Raw genomic sequence first — 26,747 nt, 5'->3', positions numbered from 1 at the left:
AAATATAATACATAAAAAAATGGATTTTTAACATTGTGGACTGACGCAGCTCTAAAAATGGTGATTGTAACCCTGGTAAGCTTTACAAAGTCTTTAAAAAAATAAAACAGTACTTCATGTGAAATTCATAAATACACTGGAGGCGAAACGGAGGGGCTGGGGAGTTGAGAAAGTGTCTCTGGGATCATGACTAAAGCCCAGCCAGGGCTGCTGGGGGCACCAGTCTGTGTGCGTGGGGTGCAGTGTGAGCCCTGGGCTCGGTGCAGGCAGCAGGGAGGGATGGAGGCACAAACCTGTCCAGTTAACCAAGAGCTTCATCCCCCAGCAGGGCTGGGAGTGGGCACGCCTGTGTTTTATGGTGGGGGAAGTTTTGAGTTTTCATTCCCAGAGTTTTAGATCAGTGAGTGAAACAGAAGAAGAAAAAAAACAGAAACCCCAAAAACCTACAAAACAACAAACAAACATGCTACATATGAGAACTTGGCCCAGCACGGCCCTGGCATGGTTTGCCAGTGCCTGGCCTTGGATTTTTCCCTCTCTCTTTCCCTCCCTGCTCACAGCAGCCACCTCAGTCCATGGGCTGGCATGGGGCTGGCATGGCTCTGCCCCATCCCACAGGGATGGGTGGCTCTTTCCAGCAGCAAGAGGTCCAAGTCCCCATGCTAACAGGACATGTGGCATCAAGGCAGCAGCCAAGGCGCTCTCCTGAGCTCTGGGGCTGTTCCTGCTCCTTGCACTGGCGGCACTGAGCCTAAACCTGCCCTGTCCCCCTCCCAAAGCAGCTGCAGTGCCCCTCAAAGCACTCCTGCCCTCCTTCCCCCTGCCTTCACCCCCCTGCCAACATGAGAAACCCATCCGGACCTGGCCACCTCAGCTCTCTGTCCCCCTGCCACCCTGCTCCCTGCCACCTCTGTCCCTCTGTCACCCTCCTGCACCCTGAGGTTGCTTTCCCCAGACTCTGCCCTTGCAATCACAGCCTCAGGACTGGGCACTCTGCCTTGGCTTGCTTTGGGCTGCAGCCACAAAAACACCTCAGAGCTGGCCCAGTCCCTTATCCTGGCACCCCTCCTGTCCTCTGTCCCCTCTCTGTCCTTTCTGTCCCAAACTCTGCCCATTGACAGCTTGGCCCTGCACTGCTCAATTTGTTTTTCCCTGCACCTCCCTGGCCACTTCCCACAGGATGCAGGAGAGTGGATGGAGCAGATTGGAACAGTTGTCGCAGAAAAAAAAGGCAAAAAAAGGTGAAAAAAAAAAAAGAAACACCAACCTGAAACAAGGAGAATGTACATATACAAAATAAATCAGGCAATCTGCCCTCACTGCTCTCTACTCATGACCACAGTGGGGACACTGAGCCTGGGCCAGCCCCAAGTGCAATTCCTGAACACAGCACAAGGAATCCCCCACAAATCCCAGCCAGAGAGGGAGGCATCCCAAACCTTTCCCTAAACAAGACACTTCCCATGCAGGGTGGGAGGGCAGCACCTGGGCACTGCAGAGGCACATCAGCCTGATTACAAGCCTGGTGTCTTTTTAAAAAGTATTAAAAAGCACTTTCATTTGGGAAAAAAAAAAAAAAGGAAAAAAAGGAGCCATAACCCCCATGGTTTGCATTGTCAATGCCCTCATGCCTTCACTGCCACTGCTCCCAGCTGGGCATGGAGAGGGAGCATCCCTGGGGGTGGCAGTGTCCCCCTGCTCCACTCTGCCCTGCCTGTCCGTCCATCTGTCCATCCCCAAGTCCCCCGGGCTGTGCCACGCGGTGCCAGTGCCACTGTCGCTGCCGTGCCAGCCACCATCACCCCTGGCACGGTGCTGCATCCTCCTGAGCGTCCGTGCTCGCTGCTCTCCTCTCCTCTCAGGGCTGGGGCCGCTTCTGAGCGAGGCTGGGCTGAAGGGAGGGTCCTTCTCTGCTCCCACGTCCTGCTGCTGCTGCTGCTGGTGGCACGGTGGGCTCCTGGCCTTCAGCAGCAGCACCGAGGGCTGCTCTGTCCCTCTCCAGCTCCAGATGTGGCTTTCCTTTCTCCCTACACTTCCTTTCCCAGTCTTCTTTTCTTTTTCTTTTTTTTTCTTTCTTTTTTTTTGGTAGTTTTATTTATTTATTAAAAAAAAAAAAAAAAGAAACTGTTCCTAAGTAGAAAACATCTGCGATCACAAGTCAGTCTTTTTTGGCTATTGTTGTTCTTCCTCCTCCTCCTGTCTTCAAACGACTTCTCCCAAGGCAACAGGCACAAAGGGTGGCTTTTCTGCAGGGCCCCCTCCCTCCCCTGCACGCCCCTCGTGCCCCTGCCTGTCCCCAAGGGCCCCCCTAGTCCTTGACCAACTTGTACACGTGGTGCTGGGCGCCGTGCTCGCTGGTGGAGACCTCGAAAACGAAGGCAATGCAGAGCAAGGTTTCCTGGGTATCCCTGTTGGTAACAACCTGCAGCAGAGCAGAGTGAGTCAGGGGGTGCTGTGCCCGTGGGCAGGTGCTGTTACCTGTGGGGGTTGCATGGGCTCAGGCACAACCACCTTGCACCATGAGATTTGCTACCCGTTATTTGTGGGGGTCACACAGGCAATTTAATTGCACCATCAATTTTTTTTCATTAATTATTATTATGAAAAAAATATTTTTAAAATTATATTTTCTTAAGTTGCACAGCCAATTTAATTGCACCATCAAGATTTACTACCCAGTTTTGGGGAGGTTGCACAGGCTCAGGAACAGCCCAAACTGCACCACCAAAACTTTGTTTCGGGGAGGTTGCATTGGCTCAGGCCCAGCCACTGCATCTGCACCACCAAAAACTGCCACAGATCATTTGGTGAAGTCAAACAAACTCAGGCACAGCCAATTTAATTGCATCATGAAAATTTTGCTCTCTATGATCTGGTAGACTTGTCCAGGCGTGGGCACAGCAGCACCAAGATGTGCTGCCTGGAATTCAGGGTCTGGGTGGGCCCAGGCACAGCCAGGTCTATGCAGGGCCAGCAGGGTCAATGCAAGTGCAAGCTCCACACCCCTGGTGGGCCACAGCCCCTGGAAAAGGAGGGGAGGTACCTGCAGGATGGTGAAATTCTCCAGGACACTGTTCATCATGTACTTCTCGGGGAGGTGCTTGAGTTTGTGGATGAAGTTGATCATGTACTCGCACATGGGCGAGCGGTGGATGCGGTAGACGAACCGGCCGTTCTCCAGCCGCGCGTACTCCGTCTGCAGGGGACAGCAGGGTCAGCAGCTGTGCCGTGGCTGCTGCTGGGACATGGCAGTGTCCTCCCCACCCCACCCATAAACATTGGACAGGCCCCCATGTGTCCTACACCCAGCTCTGGGATTTTCTCCATCCCAGGACCCGCCCTGGACCAGCTCCGACCCCTGCCCGACGCAGCGTGGAACTCACCTCCACCTTCTCCACGACCTGCTTCCCAAAGGAGCACACCTTGGTGGAGACGGTGATGGTCATGTTCTCTGCACTGCTGTACTGGCTGCTCACACCATAGAAGGTCCCTGGCCCGTCCTGGATGGTGCTGTTCAGATCCGCCTGCAGAGAGGAGAGGGACAAAGCTCCCATGAGCTCTCGATGGGGACAAGGGACAGCCACCAGCCTTCAGAGCTGCCCAGGGTGCTCCAGCTCTGTGACCGTGTTCACAGGGGCCTCAGGATGAGGGAAGAGACATGGAGAATGCTGACTCCATGTTTCAGAAGGCTTGATTTATTATTTTATTATATATATTATATTAAAATTGTACTAAAAGAATAGAAGAAAGGATTTCTTCTATCAGAAGGCTAGCTAAGAATAGAATAGGAAAGAATGATAACAAAGGTTTGTGGCTCAGACAGCTGACTGTGATTGACCATTAATTAAAAACAACTACATGAGACCAATCCCAGATGCACCTGTTGCATTCCACAGCAGCAGATAACCACTGTTCACATTTTGTTCCTGAGGCCTCTCAGGAGGAAAAGGAATCCTAAGGAAAGGACTTTCCATAAAACATATCTGTGACACAGCTCTGCCACAACGAGCCCGCACCTCGAGCACGACCCTGCCCACCCTCATCCTCCCAGCAGCGTACCCAAAACTTGACGAGGAAGAAGGAGTTCTGGGGCCCGCGCTCATAGAGCTCCTTGAGGCCGCCCTTCTTCTCGGGGAACTTGTCGTAGATCTGGCGGATGTCCACGGCCTCCAGCAGGGGGTCGCTGTACGAGGGGTTCGTCTGGCCGATGTGCACGAAGAGGTGTTTGCTGTACTGTAGGGAGCGGGGTGGGGACAGCAGCAGCACGGGTCAGCAGGAGGTTTGAGGTTTATTATCCGTCATAAGGTCTTTGTGAGGCAAAGTGGGGATTTTCTAGGGTAGAAATCTATTTTGATTTAGGTGAAATGTGCGTTTTTGAGTTGAGTCTGTGGTTAGGAAACGTGGCTATTTAGCCTGACTGCAAAACCTAAGCTCAGAGAAACTGCTTCAATGAAGGACAGAGATAAGAGGGGGAGACAGAGGGTGACAGAGAGAGACAGAGAGACTGCTGTGAGAGCAGGTGAACCTGACCTAGGAATTCTTTCTGATAGCGGCAAATGTCACGCAAAATTCGTAAAAATAAATATGTATGAACCTATTGTGAAGTTGTATGCATATGTATCTGAGAAAAAAGGACCTGAAGTTCCCAGAGGTATGCATGTCATTTTGAGGGGAACGATTCCTACATGCGTCCAGCACTGTAATAAACACACCGGCTTTACAGCTTTCACAAAAGTTGTGGAGTTTTGATTATCTCCGCAAAACATTTGGGATAGAACTTCTGTCTGTTAGTCCCCACTTTCTACAGTGAAAAACTTGCAGTTTTCTATAGTCTGTAGGTGTTACTGTAATGTGAGTGAGCAGAGCTGTGACCTGGGTGGGAATAGCCATGAGTAGTTTTGGGGAAACAGTCTCCTTACTCTCATTGCAAATCAATTTATACGATTCACAGTTTCCTCTAGAAATTACATCTTTTGTACTTTGAAGGCAAGACAACTGAATTCTGCATCTCTCTTGTGTTTATAGGCAAGATCCTTCTAAACTTTGTTTCTTGGTTGTGTCCATGCATAAAACAGAGATGCATGGAGGACATAAAATAAAATACAATCCTCTTGTACCCCCATGTCCTCATTTTTGCAGGGGCAACAGTTATGTCAATTATAAGCATTCAAAAAAAAAAAAAACTAAAAAGCAACTATCCCCAAATTATTAAACTTTGTTCACTCCATCACAGTAAGTTTTTCTTTTAAGAAGCAATTGCAGGGGGATGGAGGGGTGTGATCCCGGGTGGGAGCGGCACACGGAGGGGAGCGTTACCGTTTCGGCATCCCGGGGCACCTCCATGAAGGCGGAGTACTCGAGGAGCCGCAGCTTGGAGGAGGCGATGGTGCGGTCCTGCCAGACCGGCACGGCCGAGGCAGCTGGCGGGAGCGGAGCCAGGGGCTCGTAACCTGAGCCGGGGGGAGGGACACGGGGTGGAGGGGCAGCCGGGAACGGGGGTGAGCCCCCCCTGCAATGCTGCTGTACCCCCACACCTCCCATATCCACCTGAGCCCCCCCTGCAATGCTGCTGTGCCCCACACCTCCCATATCCACCTGAGCCCTCTCTGCAATGCTGCTGTACCCCCACACCTCCCATATCCACCTGAGCCACCCCTGCAATGCTGCTGTGCCCCACACCTCCCATATCCACATCCCACCCAGCAGAGTGGATAAAACACAGGGGTGAGCCCCCCCTGCAATGCTGCTGTGCCCACACCTCCCATATCCACATCCCACCCAGCAGAGTGGATAAAACACAGGGGTGAGCCCCCCCTGCAATGCTGCTGCATCCCCCACCTCCCATATCCACCTGAGCCCCCCCTGCAATGCTGCTGTGCCCCACACCTCCCATATCCACATCCCACCCAGCACAGGATGGATAAAACACAGGGGTGAGCCCCTGTCCTCACTGTATCCCTCCTCACCTCCCATATCCACATCCCACCCAGCACAGGATGGATAAAACACGGGGGTGAGCCCCTCTGCAATGCTCCTGTCCCCACTGCATCCCCACCTTCCATATCCACGTCCCACCCAGCACAGAGTGGATAAAACATGGGTTGTACTGGGTGGGAAGGGACTGGAGGGTCCTGCTCACTGTGGAGCTTTTTGCTGGATTTCAAGCCAGGCTTTTCCCCCAGTAGAGATGGGGAGGAGACACAGGTGGGTGGCACGGTGCATGGGAGGGGACAATCTCTGTCAGGGACCCTGGGTTCCCTCCAAGGGGGTGAGGACGTGACTTACTGGCTAGTGATGGAGGCATGGGTGGCTGGATGGGGTAAGCTGGTTGTGCAAACGGTTTAATGCTGGAAATGAAAAAGCATCATCAGTTTACCCAGCCCAGGATGCCCCAGCCCCTTGCCAAGGTGGGGTCCTGCTGGTGCTGGGTGTGGAGGGGTCTGTACTTACTCCTGAGAGGGTCCAGGCTGTCCTGGGATAGGCCCACTCCAAAACTGGGGAAAACAGCACAGGGAAGAGTCAGTGGCTTCTGATGCTCCCACTCCCAACATTTCCCTCCTCACCTGCTGCCAACAGCAGGGAGCCCTGCATTGCCACCAGGGCTGAGAACGGCTGTTGAACACCCCCTGCCCAGCCCGTGGTGTCCCCCACCCCTGAGTGTCCCCATGGGGGGTTTGGGGCTGTGCTCACCCTGGGGGCAGCAGAGAAGACGGCCTGAGGAAGAGGAGGAGGGGGGCTGAGCTTGTTCTGCAGGACGCTGGCAGACACGATCTGTGCTGAGGACATGGAAGCCATGCTCTGCAGAGCCTTGTCCTTGGAGACCTGGTCCTGAGGGGAAAGGGGGGACAGGGGGGAGCAGGGTTATAGGGGCAGAATGAGCTCCCTCATCCCAGCGTGCCTGACAGGTTTGTAAAGGCAGCAGCCAATCCCACCACCCAGCCTGGGACCCTGCAGAGGGATCCCCCCACCCCTTCTCAAACATTAATTAACATCTGAAGCTTGCCAAAATCCTCTGGGCAAAAGCTGATGGGTCTGGAAAATGCCCCCTCCCTCCTTGGGGATGCAAAGTGTTTTTAGCCCCTCCACTGCAGAGGGCATAATACAATGGGGAACAAAAGGAATTTCAGACTCAAGCTCAACTTACCAAGTTCATGGCCTGTCCGCAAAAGAAAGGAAAAAAAAAAGGTTAGAGTGTGATGGGAACCTTTGGGTGCTCTGCACACCTCCCCTAAGTGGGTGCTGGTGTCAGCTGGGGCAGAGTTAATTTTCTCCACAGCACAGGCATGGGGTGGCTGTGAAGAGAATTAACTCTACCTGAACTAACTCTAGAGAGAATTAACTCTACAGCTGAAACCAGCACAACTGGGTCATCACCACCCCAACCATGGCTCATCACCACAGCCTGACCTGGGGAGTGAGGCCCTTGACCTGGCTGGTCACCAGGGGATGCCCATGGTGGGCACTGATGCCCAGGCTCAATCTCACCAGGAACGAGATGCCAAGGACCCCCACCCACTCTTTTAGGAGGTCACTGTGGTCAGCCAGGCCTGTGCCTTTCTTGGCTTTTCATTATCCTGCACAGCCTCCTCAGAAGCCCCCAGTGCTTGTGGCTGGGGCATGGAGAGGAAAAGCTGCTGGGATGCCCTGGGATGTGGGCACCAATTCCCCCACTCCAGGCACTGCAAGGAAAACCCTGAGCTCACCCCTGAGCCGTGTGTGCACTGACAGAGGAGACCAATTGCTTTTCCTTTTGCTCCAGAAGTCCCAGCAGTGCTGGGCAGGAGCTCCAGGGCTCCTCCAGCTGCATTGCTGGGACACGTCCATGCTGGTCCCAGAGCACACCCTCTGCTTTGCCTCTGAACCCTCCCCAGGGATCAATGCTTCATTTATTTTCACCTGGGGCAGGGCAGGAGGGCGGGCGTGCAGCCACATGCTGGGAGCACGAACACACACCTGACTGCAGCTCAAAAATACAGATACAGATACTGCTCGTGGCTGCAGCTCAAAAATACAGATACTGCTCTGATTGCAGCTCAAAAATACAGATACTGCTTGTGGAAGTGCTTTCATCCCACAGGGTCATCCCACAGTGCTGCCTGAGGGCAGGGGGCTGCCTGCACTGGTCTTGAGAAGGGATGTTCTGTATCCTCCAAGTATTGTTCAGGGGGATCTCTGCCCTTCTGCTCCTGGAGAATCCTTCAGACAGCATGGCTGGGGATGGAGAGCACAGCCATGGAGCCCTGGGGTCACTCCTGCCTCCAACTTCCCTTTGCTCAGCACCATGCCAAGTGGCAAGGAAAGAATTTTATTTTATTTTATTTTATTTTATTTTATTTTTATTTTTATTTTTATTTTTTTTTTATTTTATTCTTCCACTGCTGTTGACCCTGCTGCCCTTCCTACTTCCCTGACTGCTCCCCTTGGGGCTGGAGACTGGGTTTAAGGCATCCAAGCCCAAAGGTGCATCCCAAAATAGGTTTCAGATGCTCTCCCTGGTTTCTCCTGGCAGACCAAACCCTGGTCTGGCTATAGGAGCCCTCCTGGCCTCCCTCTCATGGGGCACTGGGGTCCCTGCTGAAGGATTGTGGGGGGCACACCTTGGTAGGCTCCCAGGCAGCACGAGCTGGAGTTTATTAAAGCTTTGAGGATGAAAATGCTCCAGCTCTGACAGTGGTGACAGTGGGCTGCACTGCCAGCCTCAGTGCTGGGATGGACACAGCACCCAGGACAGGGGGGGCTGCTGATGCCTTTGGGACCTCAAAGATTTCCTGGGCTCCCACTCACCCAGCAAGGCAGCAAATCACCCCTGGGGCTCCCCAAGGAGCTGTGATTAACTGAGGCACACGGCAGGAGCTGGCTGTCCCCAGTGGGTGGCTGTGCTCTGAGGACCCCTCTGATCCCCACCTGGCACCATGTGGGTCCAACCCAAGCAGGGCTTGGTCCTTTGGTGATGCCCTCAGTCCTGGCCATGCCCCCCCATCATCCTCACCCTCCCCACTGCCACCACAAAGTTTGGTGGGAACAGCTATGGAAAGGTTAGTTGGGCTCCAGTTAGGAGGAGGGAAAGAAGGAAGGAAGGAAGGAAAGAAAAGCCAACCAGAAAAGAGAGAGAGAATGATCCATTTTTTTCTCACTTGGCTCCCTTGGCTCCTGGCACTGCCCCCAGCTGGACCTGCTGCCACTGACATCCCTGTGGTGCCCCTGGCAGTGCTCACACCCTGGAGCATCACAAACCACTGGGCTGGCACCTGCAGGGACCCCTGGGCCCCTCTGCTTCTGCCCACATCCCACCAGCACCTGCTCTGAGCTGGCTCAGGTCAGCTGTGCAGGGAAATGAGCCTTGGCACACCTTGCCTGAGCCTCACTTTGCCTCACTGCCTGCCCTGGGGGGCTCTTCTCCTTGTGGGACAACCCCTGATGGCCCAAAAGAGAGGACAGCCCTCCCACATCACCAGAGGAGGGTTTAAACCCACATCTCCCATGGCAGAGCCCTTGCCTGGATGCAAAGAGGGGATCTGGCACCACATTCACCCTCCTGGAGGAACGAGCAGGGCTCTGCTGCCCTTCCTTGCACTTCTCTCTGGGCATCCCACAACGATGCCTGTAAAAAACCATCTGACCCAAGGAGCCAAGTGAGGGGGAAGGGAAAAAAACACCAAAAAAAGGAGAGGTAAAACAGGAAAGCAAGCAGCACACGGCAGAGCCCAGTGCGTTAGTGGGGGCCAGGCGAGGCAGGGCGTACCTTCAGCTTGGACTGAATCTCACGAGATTTCCGTCGGGCAAGAACCTGCAAGTGGCTAGAGACCTGCAGAGAGAGAGCAGAAGGAGAGGGGGAACAGCAGAGCCGTCAACCAGAGGAAAGGAGGAGGAAGGAGAGGGGCTGCCCATGCTCACAGAGACACCGCCGCGGACACCTGGGCAAGGGCGCCAACGTACCTTGATGCCAACCTGGTACTCCCGCACCTTCTTCCGAGCTAGAACCTGTATGTGGCTGGACACCTAGGGCCCAACACGCCGTTCAAAAGGAAAACACAGAGAGAGTGAAGATCCTGCAGGGCAGGCTCTGTCCCCGGGGCAGGGAGTGCAGGAGTGGGCAGCGCTGTGGCTGCTCCCGAGGTGCCAAGAGCTGCAGGAAGGAAAGTGCTGGGGCACCCTGGTTGATGCTGGTTTGTGCCCACCCCAGGCTGGGGTGGAGCTCCTTGGTGTAAAGCTGCTGCAGTTGAGGGGGTCCCCATTTAGCACCTCTTGGGGATGGACAGACAGACCCTGCCAGCACCTGGCAGGTTTGAGGTGCCCCAGGTGCCTGTGGGTCCAGGAGGGACTGGCACATTGCCCCAGGGCTCCTGCTGGTTTTGCACGTGGGAAAGGTGACAAAGTTGGGTTTTTGTGTCCAGGCCCCTCTAAGAGCAAGATCTGAAGGAAAGGGGCTGATGTCCAGGCAGTAAAGGCACAGCATGGCTGGGGGCCAGCCACAGGAAGGGTGGGTGTCCATGCACCCACAGGGCTTCAGGGCTGATTTTGGCAAAAACCTGCTCCCATCAGTGCCAGGCTGTCCAAGAGGAGACACCAGGCTGCCCAGGAGATGCCTGCACAGAGGGATCAGTGCTGTCTGTGGGTGCTCTCTCCCATGGCTTTCCCAAATCCCCCAGAGCACTGCATCCTTCCCCCATGGAGGGGGGGCCCAGTTCAGTGTTTAATCCAGAAATGAAGTGCTGCTTGGCACTGCTCTGAACACAAAACCAGTGGCCACAAAATCCTAACCCTGATCCCTCTCCTTTCAGCACAAGTCCTGGAGGAATGACCTCTGCAGTGTCAGCGGACCAGCATCCCTCTCTTGTGGGGACTCGTGGCATGGGACAGTCCCAGCATAAGTGTCCCAAACCCAACCATCTCCCTGTGGTGGGGGATGCTCCCAAGCATCCAAGGCCATGGGCTCTGCTGGGATGGGTGGACTGGCTTCTCATTCCTCAGACAGGTTTGGTGAAGCAAGGGCTTGCAGGGACCTCTGTGTGCTCCTGCAGGGATCTCTGTGTGCTCCTGCAGGGACCTCTGTGTGCTCCTGCCCTGCCTGCATCCCTGCCTGCCCCAGCATCCAGCCAGGCAGGGCAGTGAGAGCAGGGCAAGGGCTCCGTGGTACCTCCAGCCCCACCAGGACCAGCCCCACAGCCCCACACAGCCCACCCCTGGATCCCTGGCTGGCATGGGGGTGCCATGCTCTCAGCCCATGGGGTTTGGAGTGCCTTTGCTGTGGCACAAGTGGCATAAAGCCTGGCAATGGGCAGAGATAGGAACGGTGCCCAGATCCAGAAGGTGCAGCAGATCCATGCAGGCACACACAGACACACAGACACTGCCCAGAGAGAGTCTGGGGGCTCCTGCCACCCACAGGGTCACCCCAAACAGCTGGGGGGCCGGGGTGCTGCCTGCCCCCTATATCAAGGCATCCTGGGACTGAGGAAATCCCAAGGGTTTTGTGTTCACAGATGAAGGAAGCTCCTCGCAGAGGATGGGGAACCTGCTGGCAGCAGCAGTGGCTGGATGAGGGGACACAGATGACAGCGGGACACTCGCTCCCGCTCGGGCTTACCTGGCACCACCTCCCACCCCAGCCCGAGCCCACCCCAGGAGAAACCAGCAGAGCAACGCCTCACCTGCTTCCTCGTCCGTGTCTTCCCCGTTCGCAGCTTGATGTAGCGGGCGATCAGCTCGTTACGACCTGCGGGCAGAGCCTGGGGTCAGCCCTGGCACTCGGGGGTCTCAGGGTCCCAGCCCCGGCACAGGGGGGTCTCAGCCCCGCACTCGAGGGTCTGAGCCCCGGCACTTCGAGGGGTCTCAGCCTTGAAACTCGGGGGGGTCATCAGCCCCGGATCCCCGCGGGGTCCCAGTCCCGCACTCGGGGCGTCCCAGACCCGCACTCGGGGTTCCCAGCCCCGGCACAGGGGGTTCTCAGGGTCTCAGCCCGGCACTCGGGGGTCCCGTCCCCGGCCCCCCAGCCTGGCGAGGGAGGCGCTGCCAGGAGGTGGCGCTGCCGCGACAGCATCGGGGCGACCTCGGGGACCCGGGGGTGGCCATGCCAGGGCAGGACACCCCAAACCCCGGTTCCTGCCCATCCCCGGCCTCAGAGCGGGGTGACAGCCCCCAGGGACCCCCGCACAACCCCCAGGGCAGCCCCAGCAGAGCCCAGCCCGGGCAGTGCCCGCAGGGGTCCCGGTCTGATCCCCCCAGCCCGGCATCCCCCCTTCCCGTTCCCAAGGCGTGCTGGCCTTTCCACCAGTATTTCCTAACGTCCCGGGCTAATTCGAAGCAGAAGTTGCTTTTGCGCCACATTTCAGGGGCCAGCTGTGGCCAATCTCCGCTCGAACGTCAGAGCAGCTGGGAGCTTTCTTCTCCCGGCCCCGGCCCCCCCGGCCCCGCCGCCGCCCCCCCGGCACGGGGGCAGCCAGGCACGCCAGATTTATTTTAATGGACCAGATGGTCGCGGTTGGAACTTGTCGAAATGCCCTTGGAGCGGGTTTCGGCTTTAAAAGAATAAAAAAAAAAAAATCCCTTAAAGAAAAAAAAATCCAAACCCACCCCCCCACTTCTTCTTCCAGCCCGATTGGCCCCCTCCCAGCCCCACAGCAACTGGGCCCTGCTGGGGGGACACACACATGGGGACAGACAGGGCCAGGTGGCACGCAGAGACAGCTGCCCCTTGCCAGGCAGGAGCTGGTGGGTGGGTGGGTGACAAAGGGGGTACCCCTGGCACGGCTGGCATGGCACCCTGGTGTCACCCTGGTGTCACCCTGAGGCACAGCTCCCACCCTCCTGGCTCCCTCCTTGGCACCTAGCATGGGCCAGGTGTGCAAGGGTGTCCTTTAAACCCAGGTGAGGTGACACCCCCTGCTGCTGAGCCCCACTTTGGGGATACACCTTCAAACCCCTCTCTTTGCATGCCCTGCTCTTAAATCCCATCCTCTGACCCCCATACCCTGCAAATGGGATTGAAATATGGGGAAAAAATAGAGGAAAGAAATGTGGGGCCTTTGTGGACTCAGTGAGCCAGTGCCAGCCCTGGTGCCCAGCATCTCCTGCACCCATCCTGCCACACACCGTGCCCAAGGCTGCGCCCTCACAGCCATCCCCGTGCCCACGTGCCCTGTCCCTTGTCCCTCTCCCTGTGATTCATCTGGACCGTGCCATTCCCTCCGAGAGGGCACGTCCTCCTCCAAATTACCACATTCCCCAAATTCCTCTCCCCTGACACCACCACGTGAACCAGTTGGACAGGCTGGGTTAAAAATAACCCGAGTGTGTAGCAAGGCCCAGTGTGCCCGTGCTGGGTCCTGGCTCCCCAGCTCCCACCTTGCTTTGCCACCCCCGCAGTGCCCGAGGGTGATACCCCCACTGGCACCACCCTGGGCACCCATGGAACCCCCAAAAAGAGGGGTGTGAAGGACAGCAGAGGCACTGGCACACACACCATTATGCCACATGTTGGCACTGCCTGTGCTGCCAGTGCCCCTTGGTAATGCCAGCCAGGGGTCCTGGGGGTCCCAGTGGGGAGGTGCTGGGGAAGGTGGGGGGGAGATGAAAGGCGGGCAGGGGCTGCTGCCTCTTTAAGCAGCTGCCAGATGTCTCTGAAAGGCTGGAAAAACCGGTTGGGGCGTGCTTCGAAGGGCCAGGCTCCCGGCGGCACTTCAGCTATTCCCAGAGAAATCCAAAAAATGCATAGGCTTGGGAAGCCCTGTGCTCCCCCGCCTCCTCACCCCGCTCCTCCAGCAGCCCCCATGCCCTGGGTGGGGGCACTGGCAGATGGGGTGGCACAGGGAGCTGGCATGGCTGTGGGGAGAGTGGCACAGCGCACCCCAGCAAGCCTTTGTCCCTCTCTAGTGGCACTGGGGGAGGCATTGCTGTGACAGCAGCATCTGGGCAGGTGAATTCTGGGGACAGAGATGCAAGCCCTGGTCTGTTGTCACCATGTCAATGTGGCAGCCTGCTCCTGGCCTTGAGGCCACTGGACTTGGGGGTGACATCATGGCATGTGCAGGGCAGGAGGGACCAATCCCTTCCCTGGCAGGGACAGGGAGTTTGGGAAAACACCAAAAACGAGGCTGACACTCCAAAATCAACCCCTCAGTGCGGCTGAGCAACGAAATCACCAAAAGCTGAGCTGGGTGCGGGTGGCTCGGGCGGGTGAGTGACCCTTGCCACAGGGTGCTCTGGCCACCAGGGCCGGTTGGGGGAGGTTTGGGGAGCTGTGTGGAGGCACAGCGGAGCAGGAGGGCTGGGGCTGCCCCGGCCCCGCAGTCCCGTGCCCGCTCCCTGCCCCACGGCCTCACCAAACCAGTCAGTCCGGCAGGGCCGAGAGAGGGAGGGAGCGGGAGGGAGGGACACAGGTCACCGGGAGGGAGGGACACAGGGAGGGACACACAGGTCACCGGCACCTCCCAGCCCAGCCCAGCGCCAGCAGGAACCCCAGCCAGCTGCTTTCGGGCTCGGGGGATGCTGCAGGGCGATACCCAGCGTGGGTTGGGGGCAGGAGGTTTCTCAGTTCAGCCTCCACCCCAGCCCCAGCACTCACCGTACATCTTGCCCTCGTCGGAGAGGATGATTTTCCTCCGGCCGCAGGGTGGGTAGATCGCCAGCGCCTCCTGGAAGCTCTGCTCGATGTCTGGACTCCACACTCCCTCGGCATCATTGTCCAGACTCTTGTCCATGCCGTCCTGGCCATCTTCCCGCCCCTCCCCAGGGCTGCCGCTGGCGTTCCAGCTGTTGGACGCTATGGTGCTGGCTGCTCTGGGCTCCGACCCTGAGCCCCCACGGATATGGGACAACCTGCTGGGACACAGGGACACCTGTCAGAGCCAGAAACCCCTGCTGGGCCATGGGGTGCAGTGACAGCATGGTCTGCTCCTGGCCCTTGCTCTGTTCTCACTGGCACCCAGAGCAGCATCTCATTGTAGGGAATCAGACACACAAACAGGCTCTCCTTGGGGGCACAGCATGATTTCTATGAGTACCCCCAAACCCAAGCCACAAGTGACCACCCAGGATCCACCCAAATAAAGTTTGGGAAGGAAACTGCCCCCAGCTACTGTATTACCCATACAAGGAACTTGGGCACATGGTGTTTATGGCTGACACCTCGGGACAGGGTGGCAGCAGCCCCACAGCCTGTGAACCCTGCGACCCTGCTCCAGCACCCACTGCCAAACAGCAGTCTCTTTGGGCAAGCTGACCCAACAAACACCCCTAGGCCCTAAAACCCCAGCTCCACCATGCCTGGCAAAGGCAGAGCTGGGATCTGAAGGGAGATGCTGAGCAGCTCCAAGCCAGACCCCACTAATGGGAACCAGGTGGCCAGAGCCGTCCAGCAGCCCTCCCCTGGTACCAGGAGAGGCCCCCCACCCCGAGGATGCTCAGCTGGGGCCCTGGCCCTCCCCAGCTGGTGGGTGATGCTGGGGAGCCTTCGGCCCTCCTCCTCTCCCTCCTGCTGCTGCCCAGCTCGCAGCGCAGCAGCGTTGCAGAGTTTTGCAATAACATGTTTGGCGGCAGCTGCCGGCGGTGGGAGCGCAGAGGTGTCTCCTGCGCCGCCGCGCTTCCCGGACGGGCTGGGAGTGTACAAAGGTCTCCAGCACAGACATCTCCTTTTAAAGGAACTGCTGAGCCCGCTGGCTCAAGTGCCGCTGCGAGGCCTTGCTCGCTGCCTCTTTTTTTTTTTTTTTTTTCCTTTTATAAAAAAAGAAACTCAGCCCCCCCATCGCTCCTCTCTCTCTCTCCCTCCCGCTCGTCGCGATGTGATGTCAGCCCCTCCGGTGCCGTCCCCCCCTCTTGCTGAGCACTGTGGCCAAATAAGGAGAACTGCATTGGAGGGATTGCAGGATCGAGCCAGCCGGCCAAGGCAGGGATGGCGGCAGCGCTGCAGGACGGGGCAGGGGCACCCTGGCTGTGCCTGCTGCTGCTGGCTCCGTGGGGCAGCAATGCGGGGTCCAAACCCCACAGGGCTCTGGGGATGGGAGGGATGGAGAGGGTGGCATATGGGAACAGGCCCAGGGGGATCCTCAATCCCCCATACAGCCCAGAGCATCAGGGCTCTGTCCCAGTGGGGTGTGACTGTCCTGGTGCTGAGCCCTGGCTGGCCCCTCAAGACCCCCAGACATGGGGGAACCTGAGAGTCCCCAATTTCTGCAGCCGCCCCCAAAGGCCTCAGTGACCCCACAGCAGCCCCATGGCAAACCCAGACCCCTCAGCACCGTGGCAGCTCAGTGCCCCCGGTGCCAATCTCAGTGCCAGGGACCCTGCAGGCCGGTGCCAGCCCAGGACCCAGCAGCACCCACAGCACCATCAGCTCAGCCTAACAGAGGAAATCCCTGAGAGCTGGTGCCACAGGGTGATTTTACAGGGACTCACCAGACTCCCTGCCATCCCTGCTGATGGGTGTTTTGGGGGCCAAGGGAAAAGCTGTAGTACAAAGAGCAAAACCACCATGGGCTGGCTGCACCCCGGCAGGCAGCGTGCCCAGTGCCCCGGGTCACCGTGCCAGGCACTGCCTGCCCAGGCAGGGTGACAGCTGACCCCACACCCTGCCTGTGACACCCGTGTCCCCCTCCCCTGGCGGTCCCCAGCCCCTCCAGCAGGGAAATCCCGGCCCAGCCTTTTCAGGGAAGCTGGGAGAGGAGGGAGGGCGATGCTGGGGCCCCGGCCAAGGTGCGAGGAAGCAGCTCCTCCTCCTTCTCCTCCTCCTCCTCCTCCTCCACCGAACCTGCTTTTGGCCAGGCATTGGAAGCCATTGGATTTCCTGGAGGGAGGGTGCATGCACCGCGCTGACGCAAGGCACGGCTCCACCCTGCCCTTACAAAACACCAACAACAGCAGCAATTAGGGAACCGGCACGGCTGGACGGCCCGCGGAGACCGCGGCCAGACCTGCTCGGCACGGGCAAAACGGGGACCGGACCGGCCAGAAAATAATGGCACCGGCTGCTGGCTGCCAGCTGCTCCGCAGGGAGAGGGCAGGGAGACCACCCTTCCCATGGCAGGGGCATGTCTGCAGGGTTTGGGCATCCTAGAGACCACCCTTCCCAGGGCAAGGGCATCTCTGCAGGGTTTGGGCATCCCAGAGATCACCCTTCCCATGGCACAGGCATCTTTGCAGGGTTTGGGCATCCTAGAGATCACCCTTCCCATGGCACGGGCATCTCTGCAGGGTTTGGGCATCCTAGAGATCACCCTTCCCATGGCAGGGGCATGTCTGCAGGGTTTGGGCATCCTAGAGACCACCCCTCCCAGGGCAAGGGCATCTCTGCAGGGTTTGGGCATCCTAGAGATCACCCTTCCCATGGCACGGGCATCTCTGCAGGGTTTGGGCACCCCGGGACCCTAACCCACATCCCCAGGGGATGCCTGCCCGCTCTGAGGATGCCCATCACCCATGAGAGGGGATGGTCACCGGCACCAGCCCAGGAGGTGGCCCCACTTCCAGCTCACTTGCCCCTCACTCCCTGAATTTGTGGGCCTGTCCCTTATCTCCCTGCCAGGTCAAGGCTGCCCAGGAGACTGGGACGGTGTTCCCACAGCTCCCAGCAGCAGGGCCAGGGCATGTGAGGAGGCAAACGTGGGGCCTGAGCAGGCAGTGGGGCTGCAGGCCCTGTTGGGAGAGCTGCTTGGGGCTGGGGACCCTGCTAGAGCTACAGGAAACCTCCTTAAACCCTGCAAAAGCAACGAGGGAAGGACACCTGAGAAATGGGTGTTTTGTGGTGGGTGAGGGAAGGAAATACTTTGGAGGCAGTGTTTGCAGTCACAGAAGCACCGTGGGCACCCTGTGAGTGCCAAAAGGCAGGAGCAAGGTGCTGCTGGATCCAGCACAACCAGCTGAGATAGGGATCGGGTCAGGGACGTGCAGGGTGGCACAGGGGAGAGCACCTGGGGCTGGGCACCGGGACATTGTGACACGGGCAGAGGTGCCCATCACTCCCACAGTGCCCCCATGCACCCAGACCTCACCCTTGACCCATGCTGCCAGGCTGAGGACAGCACATTCCTCTCCCCCAGCATGGTCAGCCCCAAAAGCACCATCCCACCTGGTGCACCATGGGGCACACCCCCTTGGAGCAGCCCTTGCACTGCCCCAAACCCTGGTGTGCTGCCCAAACTGGGACAGGGGTGGTGGTGGCTGCTGCCACAGCTTCTCCCCAAACCACCTGGATGGAGGGCACGGTCAGCAGCTCCAGCAGGGGATTGCAGCACAGCACAAAGAGGGACAAGGCGTGGGGCAGAGCAGCCCCAAGGAGCCCTTCTCTCCTGGGGCTGCTCAGGTGCCAGGGGACATTGGGGACATTGGGACAAAAAGGCTCTGCAAAGGGGACACTGAGGAGGCAAAGAACCCTGCAAAGACAGGGAGGGGGTCCAGCTGCATCCTGGATCCATCCTGCCTCCATCCTGGATCCATCCTGGATCCATCCTGCCTCCCCATGCAGGGGCCCAGGGCAATCCAGCCCTTCTCCCTCCCCCTGCACACAGACCCCAAAGGCACAGGCAAAAGGATAAAAGTTCAAGACAAGCCTGGGCAGGATCAGCACGGAGCAGCTCAGCCCTGCCCCAGCGCAGTGCCCCTGCACCAGCCCTGTGGGGGACACGAGGCTGCTGTCACCCATCCCTGTCACTGTCACTGATAGCACCCACACTCTGCAGGTGAGGGGGACACAAGCCCCCATCCTCCCTGGTGCTGAGCGTGCTGTGATACCTCAAAGATGGGGCTCTAGGGCACCCCAGCTCCTCCTGTGCTGGCACACTGGGCTCACAGCTGGCACTGAGCTGTAGGCAGGCAGAGGGTTTCACCAACAAACCCCTCATTTCAGGCAGGGCAGCTCTGGCTGGGGGCCGTGTCCCTGCTCCTGCCTCTCCCCACCTGGTGACACGGCCAGCAGGAATGCTGCCCACACGGTCACAGCTCTGCAGAGCCCCTGGAAGGAAACCCAAAAGCTGTGGAGCTCCTGGGGGACACCAGCAAGACCACAGCACCCCAGAGAAGACGCAGTGCACAGAGCAGGATGCTCTTGGCTTGGCCAGGATGACCCAGGGTGCTCTCGGCTGTGCCAGGATGACCCTGCAGCGCTTCACAGGAGCCCCACACCCCTGGCACCGTGCCCAGGGACCCTTTGGGAACACCCTGGCGTCCCATTCCTGCAGGGGAACGCCATCCTGGCTGGCACATGGCCGTGCCAGGGACAGCCAGAGCTCACCGGGGCGGGTGAGAGGGCGGTGAAAGGAGGTTTGTTTACATCGTGCTCCTCTTCCAAACAGCTCCCAGGCTGTGCTGAGGGATTCCCTGGCTCGGGGAGGGAATGATGGCCACTCTGCTCTCTCCCACCCAGGTCTGCACTCCCTGACTGGCCACAGCCTCTCTGAAGGGTCGCCTGGCACAGGGTGGGGAGCCAGGCGGTGGCAGAGCCCCCAGTGCACCAGGCCAGCTCCCCGTGAGACAGCCCAGCTAATTTCCTGCCCTCTATCACTTCCTGTCCCTTCCGGCTTGGCGGGCGGCTCAGGAAGCAATCGGAGCGAGGAAACCGCAGGAAGCCACGTGGCAGCATCCCACCAGGGCCAGGAGAGCTGCCAGGGCTGCCCCGGGCTCCCCGTGCCCCCCAACAGGCTCCCCCAGCTCCCTGCAGAGCCCTGGGCTGGCAGGGATGTGGCTGCTCCTTGCTCAGCCATGCGAGGCTCAGGGATGCTCAGACCCCTCATCCCAGGGAGCTGTGGATGAACAAAGAGAAAATGTGAGAGATTTGCTCCCAAAATATTGGGGGTAGGGAGGAGGGAGGGGATGAGGCAAACGCAGGGCACAGCTAATGGCAGAATCACAGGGATCCAAACCAACCCCTCCTTTTCCCAGTCCTGGCACAGCTGGGTTTCGCCTTGTGCAGGACCTGAGCCGGTTTTGCTCGAGTCTTGAGGCTCAGGACCCGAGGGCAGAGGACAGACGGACACTGTAACCCGGCGTGCCTCCCTGGCCCAATTACGCTGCCCTGCCCAGCCAGGACGGGGCGTTTCACCCAGCAGCGCATAAATAGAAAGCTTTTAGAGCATTAATTGCTCTCTGTGTTATGAAACATGGAAACAACAGGGTTGGAGTTGCCTGCTGGGGATGGGCCACCTCCATGCTGTCCCGTGACACCCCCAGAGCTGGGAGCCCATGGCACAGCCAGTGCTGGACACAGCACCCATTCAGGATGGCTGGATTTGCCAAAATAAGACATCTCAGCATGTCTTCTCAACATCACCTGTAGATGAGCTCAGAGTGGCCACCGAGTCCTTGGGGACTCCCAGCTTGTCCCAAGGGGAAAACAAGAGTCTCTGGGAATCCCGGGTCAGGCAGTTCTGTGCCTGCAGTGGGACAGTGTCCTACAACTGGGGCCAGCCAGGCACCCCAGGGACCCCACCAGCCCTCTGTCCTGCTCCTAGGAGGAGAAATGCCTCCACAGAAGAGCTCCAGGTGCTGCTGACCCCATTTTATGCCATTGCAGCAGGGCCAGGGAAAACATCTCCCAGGGGGACACTACCAGGCGAGGAGGAGGAGGAGGAGGAGGAAGGCTGCAATGAATTTCACACCTGCCCCCGGCCGCCTCCGCCCCCGTGAAACCCAAGCCTGCCCAGGCAGCAGCTGTGCCCAGTGCCTGTGCCGTGGCACCCGCTGGAGCCCAGGCTCAGCAGCGACTGCCACGTTCAGCTCCCAGCCAGAAACATCCCCTGGGACGGGATGGGGTGGGATCCATGGGATGGGATGGGATCCATGGGATGGGATGGGATGGGATGGGATGGGATGGGATGGGATGGGATGGGATGGGATGGGATGGGATGGGGGCTGTGAGCACTGACAGGGGGGATCAGCTCCTGGGACACCGGGCAGAGCGGCTGTCAGGCATCACCACCATCACAGAGGTGACCTTGGCTGCCAAAGCCTGACACAGAATGTGACACTGCACTGTCATCCCTGTGATGGAGGCACGCTTCCCTGCCCTCCTGCTCCAAGCAGTGCCCAGCTGAGATGCCCCAGGAGCTGCAATGTCAGGTACAGGCTGCCCTGCACCAACCCCATCAGTGCCTTTATTCCCAGGAAGGGATATTTTGATTTAGCACCATTTTGCTGCCACCACCCCAGCCATTCCCAGCGAGCAAACCCTTGTGCGTGCCAGGAGCGTGCTGGGAGCCCGTGGCAGCTCATCACCTCCTCCCAGCATCTCCTGCCCCTGCCCCAGCCCAGAGCTGCAGACGGGCACGGCGGCTCCAGCTCCCGCAGATTGAAAAATTGCTCTGGAATCCTTGGGGAGGAAAACTGCTAAAAATACATGAAGGCAGTATTCTGGGTAAAAGAAGGAGCTCCAGCGAGGAGCATGGCCCCAAGCACAGTGTGTCAGACCCCTGCCCAGCACGCTGATGTCCAAACACCTCAGCTGGACCTGACAACTCTGCAGTGCCACCAGGCAAGGCTGCAAGGGACACAGCAACCACTCCATGCAAAAACTGGAGCCCAAACTCGTGCCACAGCTGGGCACAGGTGCTGGCAAGCAGGGAAAGCAGAACCCTGCCCAACTCACACAAAGCCGGGCAGGGAAAAGCAGGGTCTTGGACCAGACCTTCTCTCCCAGATCCTCCTGCTAATAAAAACCCGACGCTCGGTTGGGTCGGGAGCTCGCACGCCTGCGTGCGGGTGTGCTTCTTCCTAAACCCGAATTGCCTAAGCCGGCGGGGGGAGGCAGGAGCTGGCTGCCTCTGGGGGAAGGGCGAGGAGCTGGCATGGGAACGGCAGCCCATCCTCCACGCACCCGCGTCTGTAAACTTTGAACATCTTCCGGAGAGAAGTTAGTGGCTATTGTGAACAGCTGGATCTAATTTTACGAGGAGCGAGGAGGAGACAGTTGTGGGGAAATAATAAGGCTTGGCGCTCGCAGGCGAGGATCCCCGAGCCCGGCTCAGCCTTCCTGCCTCCGCCGGGGCAGCGCTGGCGAGACGGGCACGGGGAAACTGAGGCACGGAGCGGCACAGGGCTCTGTCTCTCTATCCCGCCTCCTGGATGATGCCAACCGGGAATGAGAGGCTTTGCCCTTGAGTGTTTCCGCGGGTGTGATGCCCCTCCAGCATCCGCAGGGCACGGTTCTTCCTCAGAGCACCAAGCGAGGCTGCCAGCGCAGGGCCCCCTTGGCATCATCCCACGGCAGCATCTCCGGAGCCAGGGTCACCCCAGCGCTCACGCTCGATGCTCGTGGGCACCGCGGTGCGAGTGCGACACCTCCCTCCAGCCGGCTGCTTCCCCCGAGGCTCTGCCCACCTCCTAAAATTAGCTGCAGCCCTGCTGTCCCCTGCCCGGCCAGCCACCCCCCGCAGCCCGGGGAGCGCTGCCAGCACACGCTCCGGGCCCGTCCCGATCAGGGGGAAGGGGAGCGAGCAGCCTCCGCCATCACTCACTCACTGCGAGCAGCGCAGCCCCGCTGTCACCTCAGCTCAAGCACTGTGCCCCAGGGTGAGCTCCGGGTCGGGTTTATGGAGCAGAGACCCAGCAGAGCCTGTGACACACCCAGCGCCCCGATGGGAGGTGGCAGCGGTGGGCACGATGGGTTTCGGGGCTGCTGTTGTCTCATGGCAGCGTAATGGGGCACGCTGGGGGTGCTGGAGCATCACATCTGTTTGGGATGCGATGGGGGGATGAGTTCCATGGGGATTTGTGATGCCAGGATGGGACGTGCCTCATGCAATCAGTATTTTCCCAAATCATAGAGCCCTATGTGAACACTGTCACCACAAGGCCACCATCTGCCAACCCCAAGAACGAGACCATGGGCTTCATGGCCTGTCACCTCCAAAGGGCTCAGCCTCATGGGCTCACCAGGAACCCCGCCACGAGCGGCACAGGGAGCCCAAAACAGCACCAGCACCACACAACCCCTGCTCCCACCACCACGGCCAGGCCAGTGGCTGACCGGCAGCACCAGGAGCTTTTCCCGGGGCCCCTCGCTCCCATTTCACAGGCGGGGAAAGCTGGAGCAGCGGAGCCGAGCTGCAGCAGCATGCCCAGACCCGCAGCGGGATCCGGACGTGCGTTATCGCGCAGGGGGGGCCGCTGCAGGCTGGTGCGGGGCATGGCCCCGCCGGCTCACCCCATCATTACCTTCCCTCCCTCCTTCTCTCCCTCCCTCCCTCCAAAAAAACATTTCATAAGTCGCCACGTGACGGTGGCAATAGCGAACGCCCATGCGCTTCAGGTGTCTGCCCCAACCACAACACGCAGGTGCCTGGGCTCGGCCGCCACGGCTCCCGGCCTGGCCCCCACCCCAAAAAACACCTTGGACAAACAGCTCAGGAGGTCAGGGCATGGCCTGGCTGCTCAGCAAATCCCCTGTGGATGGCAGCTCCCAAAATCAAGGGTGCTCGGTAATATCCCATCCGCCAGCGGCGCTCAGGGTGATGTAAACACTGCGGCTGTCCTGCCAGCCCCTCGCCACAGCCATCAGGGATTTAATGAGAGAGGGAAGCTCCCAGAGATGGGAGAGTTTTTGGAAAGCATCCGTCCAGTTCAGCGATGGATGGAGAGATTCCAACCTCACCAAGAGCCTCAGGATGGCTCTTGTCACACAAATCTCAGCAGCACCCCTGGTTAGGGTTCTGCTGCCCCTTCTCCCCTCTTCCCCTCCACTTCCAATCCCACAGACAGAAGAAGAGATACGAACGCAGGAAAACAGAACTTCCTCCCCAAAACAGCCCAAAATTGCCCATTTTTGCCCTTTCTGGCTGCTGCGTCCCTGCACCCAGTCTCACCCCGGAGCTCACCTGCCACCAGCCTCGTGCTGTCTGTGTGTTTGATGGGAGCTGCGCGGTTACTTGCTTTTTAATACATTAATTATAGCTGATTACCGCTGCCACCCCCACCTCCTCAGTGCCATGACCTGCTCACACACCGCCAGGAAAAGGTTCCTTCCTTGGGCACAGTGCCAGGGCCACCGGGACTCGCCTCCCAACCCACTTGGTGGTGGCAAGATGGGGATTAAATGGTGATTAAAAGGAGATGCTGTTTCTGATATCATGATAAACAGCCACCGCGTGCCATGGCAAATGGATGCAAGTCCCTTTTCCTGATGGAGCTGGAGGATTCTGCTTTGGAGGGAAGGGATTTTATGCTGGAGGGTTATGCTGTCCAAAATGCCCTGGTTGAAACATCCGTCCACTCCCCACAATGTTGCAGCCACCACGGGCAGGACGAAGCTCCTTGAAGTACCTGGGTGCCATTTATAGAAGGTGGCTGGACCCGTTGCTTTCAGAGGGTTATTCCTGTCAGAAAATCCAGTGTGGTGCCAGCCACAGGCCCACGGTGGGGAGGTAGCTGGGCTCTCGAGGTCCCTGGGGATGGCACTGTCCCCCTGTGCCACCCAGCTGTCAGGAGGAGCTGCTCGCCCCACAGCCATCTGCAGCCTCTTCCCATGGGAATGCTGACCCTGGAACACCCAAACAGGGCCAAATCCAGCGCCTTCTCCCCATGGGACAGTCATGCTCATCCTCCCTGGTGGGGAAGTGTTGGGGCACTGCCACAGTGACCATCACCTGCCCTGCCACCAGGGTCCCAGCCCCCCTACCCATTTCTGTTCCAGCTTCACCACCTCAGCAAGCCCTCACTCCTCACCAGCTTTGGGGACCCTTTTTCTCCCAGTCCTGGGGGAAATGACCCCCAAGGGCTGTGGGCTGTGAGGCCACAGCAGCCCCAGCTCCAGTGGGTGCACGGGGGGCACACCAGCCTGGCAAACCCCAATTCCCCACTCAGCATCACGAGTGCCCCAGCACCAAGGGGAGGCTGGCAGCCAGGCTGGCAGGGCCCCCCAGGGTGGCCGGGCACTGCCAATGCCCTGACTCACGACACGCACGTACCCGCGCGGGGTAAAGCGATAGGAGGGGACAGAGGATGCCGGAGCCCAAAATACCCCGGCGTGCCTGACACAGGAGATTATCGCTTCTCTGATGGGACCATCGCCCAGCCCGGCTTGTCCCGGCTCCCTGCAAAGCACCAAAACCCCCCAAAATCTCAGCCTTCACCTTTCCCCCTGCCAAGCACCCAACAGCTGCAGGGTGCCCGCCACACCAGCTGGGCCGCTGGTATCATTTCCAGCTGGTTTCTCCCCAAACTGGTTTTTTTCTCAGTCAGTAGAAGCCAAATGTGTTGAACAGGGCCTGAGCGGTTTCGGGGGGTTGGAGGTGGGTGGCTCTGCGAGGGCTTGGCCGTATTTACCTTCCAAGGGGGTTAAGGGGAAAAAAAACAACACCAAACCCAAGGAGGGTGTAAAAATAAAATAATAATAATAATAATAAAGATGACACACTGCTGAAAATTATACATCTAATTGCCGCCTCGTTAGCAAAGCACCCCTATGACGAGGCACAAAGTGTTTAGCATACAGTCAGTGCACGGTCATCCCCTACATGCGTGTGACACACATGTAGCGTGACACGCGGGTGACCCCGCACCTCACCCGGGGGGCTCGGGCCGGGGCGGGCAATCCCCGTCCGCAACGTCCGGTGCGATGGCTCCCGACGTGCGGGCACAAGGCCCCTTTGTCACCCCGGGGGGACCCGGCGGGGACCGAGCGGGGGCAGCGCAGCCCCGACGGGGCGGGAGCCCGGGAACCGACGGGGGCAGCGCAACCAGCCCGACTGAGCCCCCCACCCAAACACACACACACACCCCATCGCGGGGAGGCACCGAGGGAACGCACCGAGCTCCGGCCGGGGGGCGAGCAGGGCCGGAGCGACCCCGGCGCCCCCCGCCATCCGCCGGGGCTGCGGGCCGGGAGGAAGGAGGGGCTGGAGGAGGAGGAGGAGGAGGCGGAGGAAGGGGGGTTGGGAGTCTCTTCCCGGCGGGCGCTTACCTGCTCCGTGCTCCGGAGGGGCTGGGCCGGCCGCGGTGCCGGGAGCGGGGCCGGGGCCGGAGCGGGGCCGGGGCCGGGGCCGGGCCGGGCCGGGGCGGGCGGCAGGAATGCGGGGAGCGCGGCGGGCTCCGGGTCCGCGCACCGAGCCAGGCGCAGCGACGGGAAAGTTTATGCGAGGGAGGAGCGGAAAGTTGGGAGTCAATCAGGAGGCGGCGGGGCCGGGCCGGGCCTCCTCCTCCTCCTCCCCTAACCTCCTTCTCCACCTCCTCCTCCTCCTCCTCTTCCCGGCCCTTCCTCCCGCCCGACCCTCCCGACCTCCCCGTCGGGGCCGCGGGCAGCGGGACTTCCCTTACACGGGGAGGTTTATTTTTTGGGAAAGGGTAGATCTGGAGTTCGGCTCGGCCCGGGTAATGGGAGCGCCCTCTATGAGCCTTCCTCACCTTCCTCCTCTTCCTCCTTCGCCCTCCGGCATTCCCGGGATGCGGCCTTGGGCCAGGGCATGAAGGTGCTGCTGTCCTGCCATGTCCTGTCCCGTCCGCAGCCAGCCAGGGTCACCCGTGCACACCTTCATCCCCTTCTGCACATCTTCATCACCCTCTGTGCCCACTCTTCATTCACTCTTGTCCCTGTGCTCACCTCCATCCCCTTCGCCATGTTTTCATTGTCCTCTGCACACTGTAATGCCGTGCCACACACCTTCATCCTCCTCTTCCTTCCCATCCTGACATCTTCATCTCCCTCCAAACACCCTCTTCCCTTTCCTCATCCTCACACACACACACACACTCTCTCAGTCCCCTGCATCCCACCAATGTGCAGATTCCCTGTTTCACGCACCCCATGGTGCCCAGGATGGGAATTCAGC

At 59.2% G+C, this 26,747-nt stretch overlaps 1 protein-coding gene across 5 annotated transcripts; it reads right to left on the bottom strand.

Annotated features, from left to right (window-relative positions):
* Nucleotides 1-430: 430 nt before the first annotated feature.
* Nucleotides 431-25,964, bottom strand: TEAD3 (TEA domain transcription factor 3). Of its 5 annotated transcripts, none has more exons than XM_064733324.1 (14): nt 25,883-25,964; nt 14,564-14,817; nt 11,652-11,716; nt 9,937-9,999; nt 9,743-9,805; nt 7,145-7,156; nt 6,691-6,828; nt 6,451-6,494; nt 6,286-6,347; nt 5,317-5,450; nt 4,060-4,233; nt 3,384-3,524; nt 3,044-3,196; nt 431-2,422 (listed from the first exon to the last, which is right to left on the bottom strand). In XM_064733324.1, the coding sequence occupies exons 2-14, from the start codon at nt 14,697-14,699 to the stop codon at nt 2,309-2,311; spliced, it is 1,299 nt and encodes a 432-aa protein (XP_064589394.1). In that variant the 5' UTR covers nt 14,700-14,817; nt 25,883-25,964; the 3' UTR covers nt 431-2,308. The 5 variants fall into 5 exon arrangements, with proteins under 5 accessions (XP_064589394.1, XP_064589396.1, XP_064589399.1 ...); XM_064733326.1 differs by having other exon boundaries at nt 5,317-5,420; XM_064733329.1 differs by having other exon boundaries at nt 14,564-14,820; nt 25,883-25,959.
* Nucleotides 25,965-26,747: the final 783 nt, after the last annotated feature.

The sequence above is a fragment of the Zonotrichia leucophrys genome, chromosome 26 (genome assembly GCF_028769735.1).
Source record: "Zonotrichia leucophrys gambelii isolate GWCS_2022_RI chromosome 26, RI_Zleu_2.0, whole genome shotgun sequence".
NCBI lineage: Eukaryota > Metazoa > Chordata > Aves > Passeriformes > Passerellidae > Zonotrichia > Zonotrichia leucophrys.
Note: the sequence above shows the minus strand (reverse complement) of the source record. Positions and strands in the feature narration are given on the sequence as shown.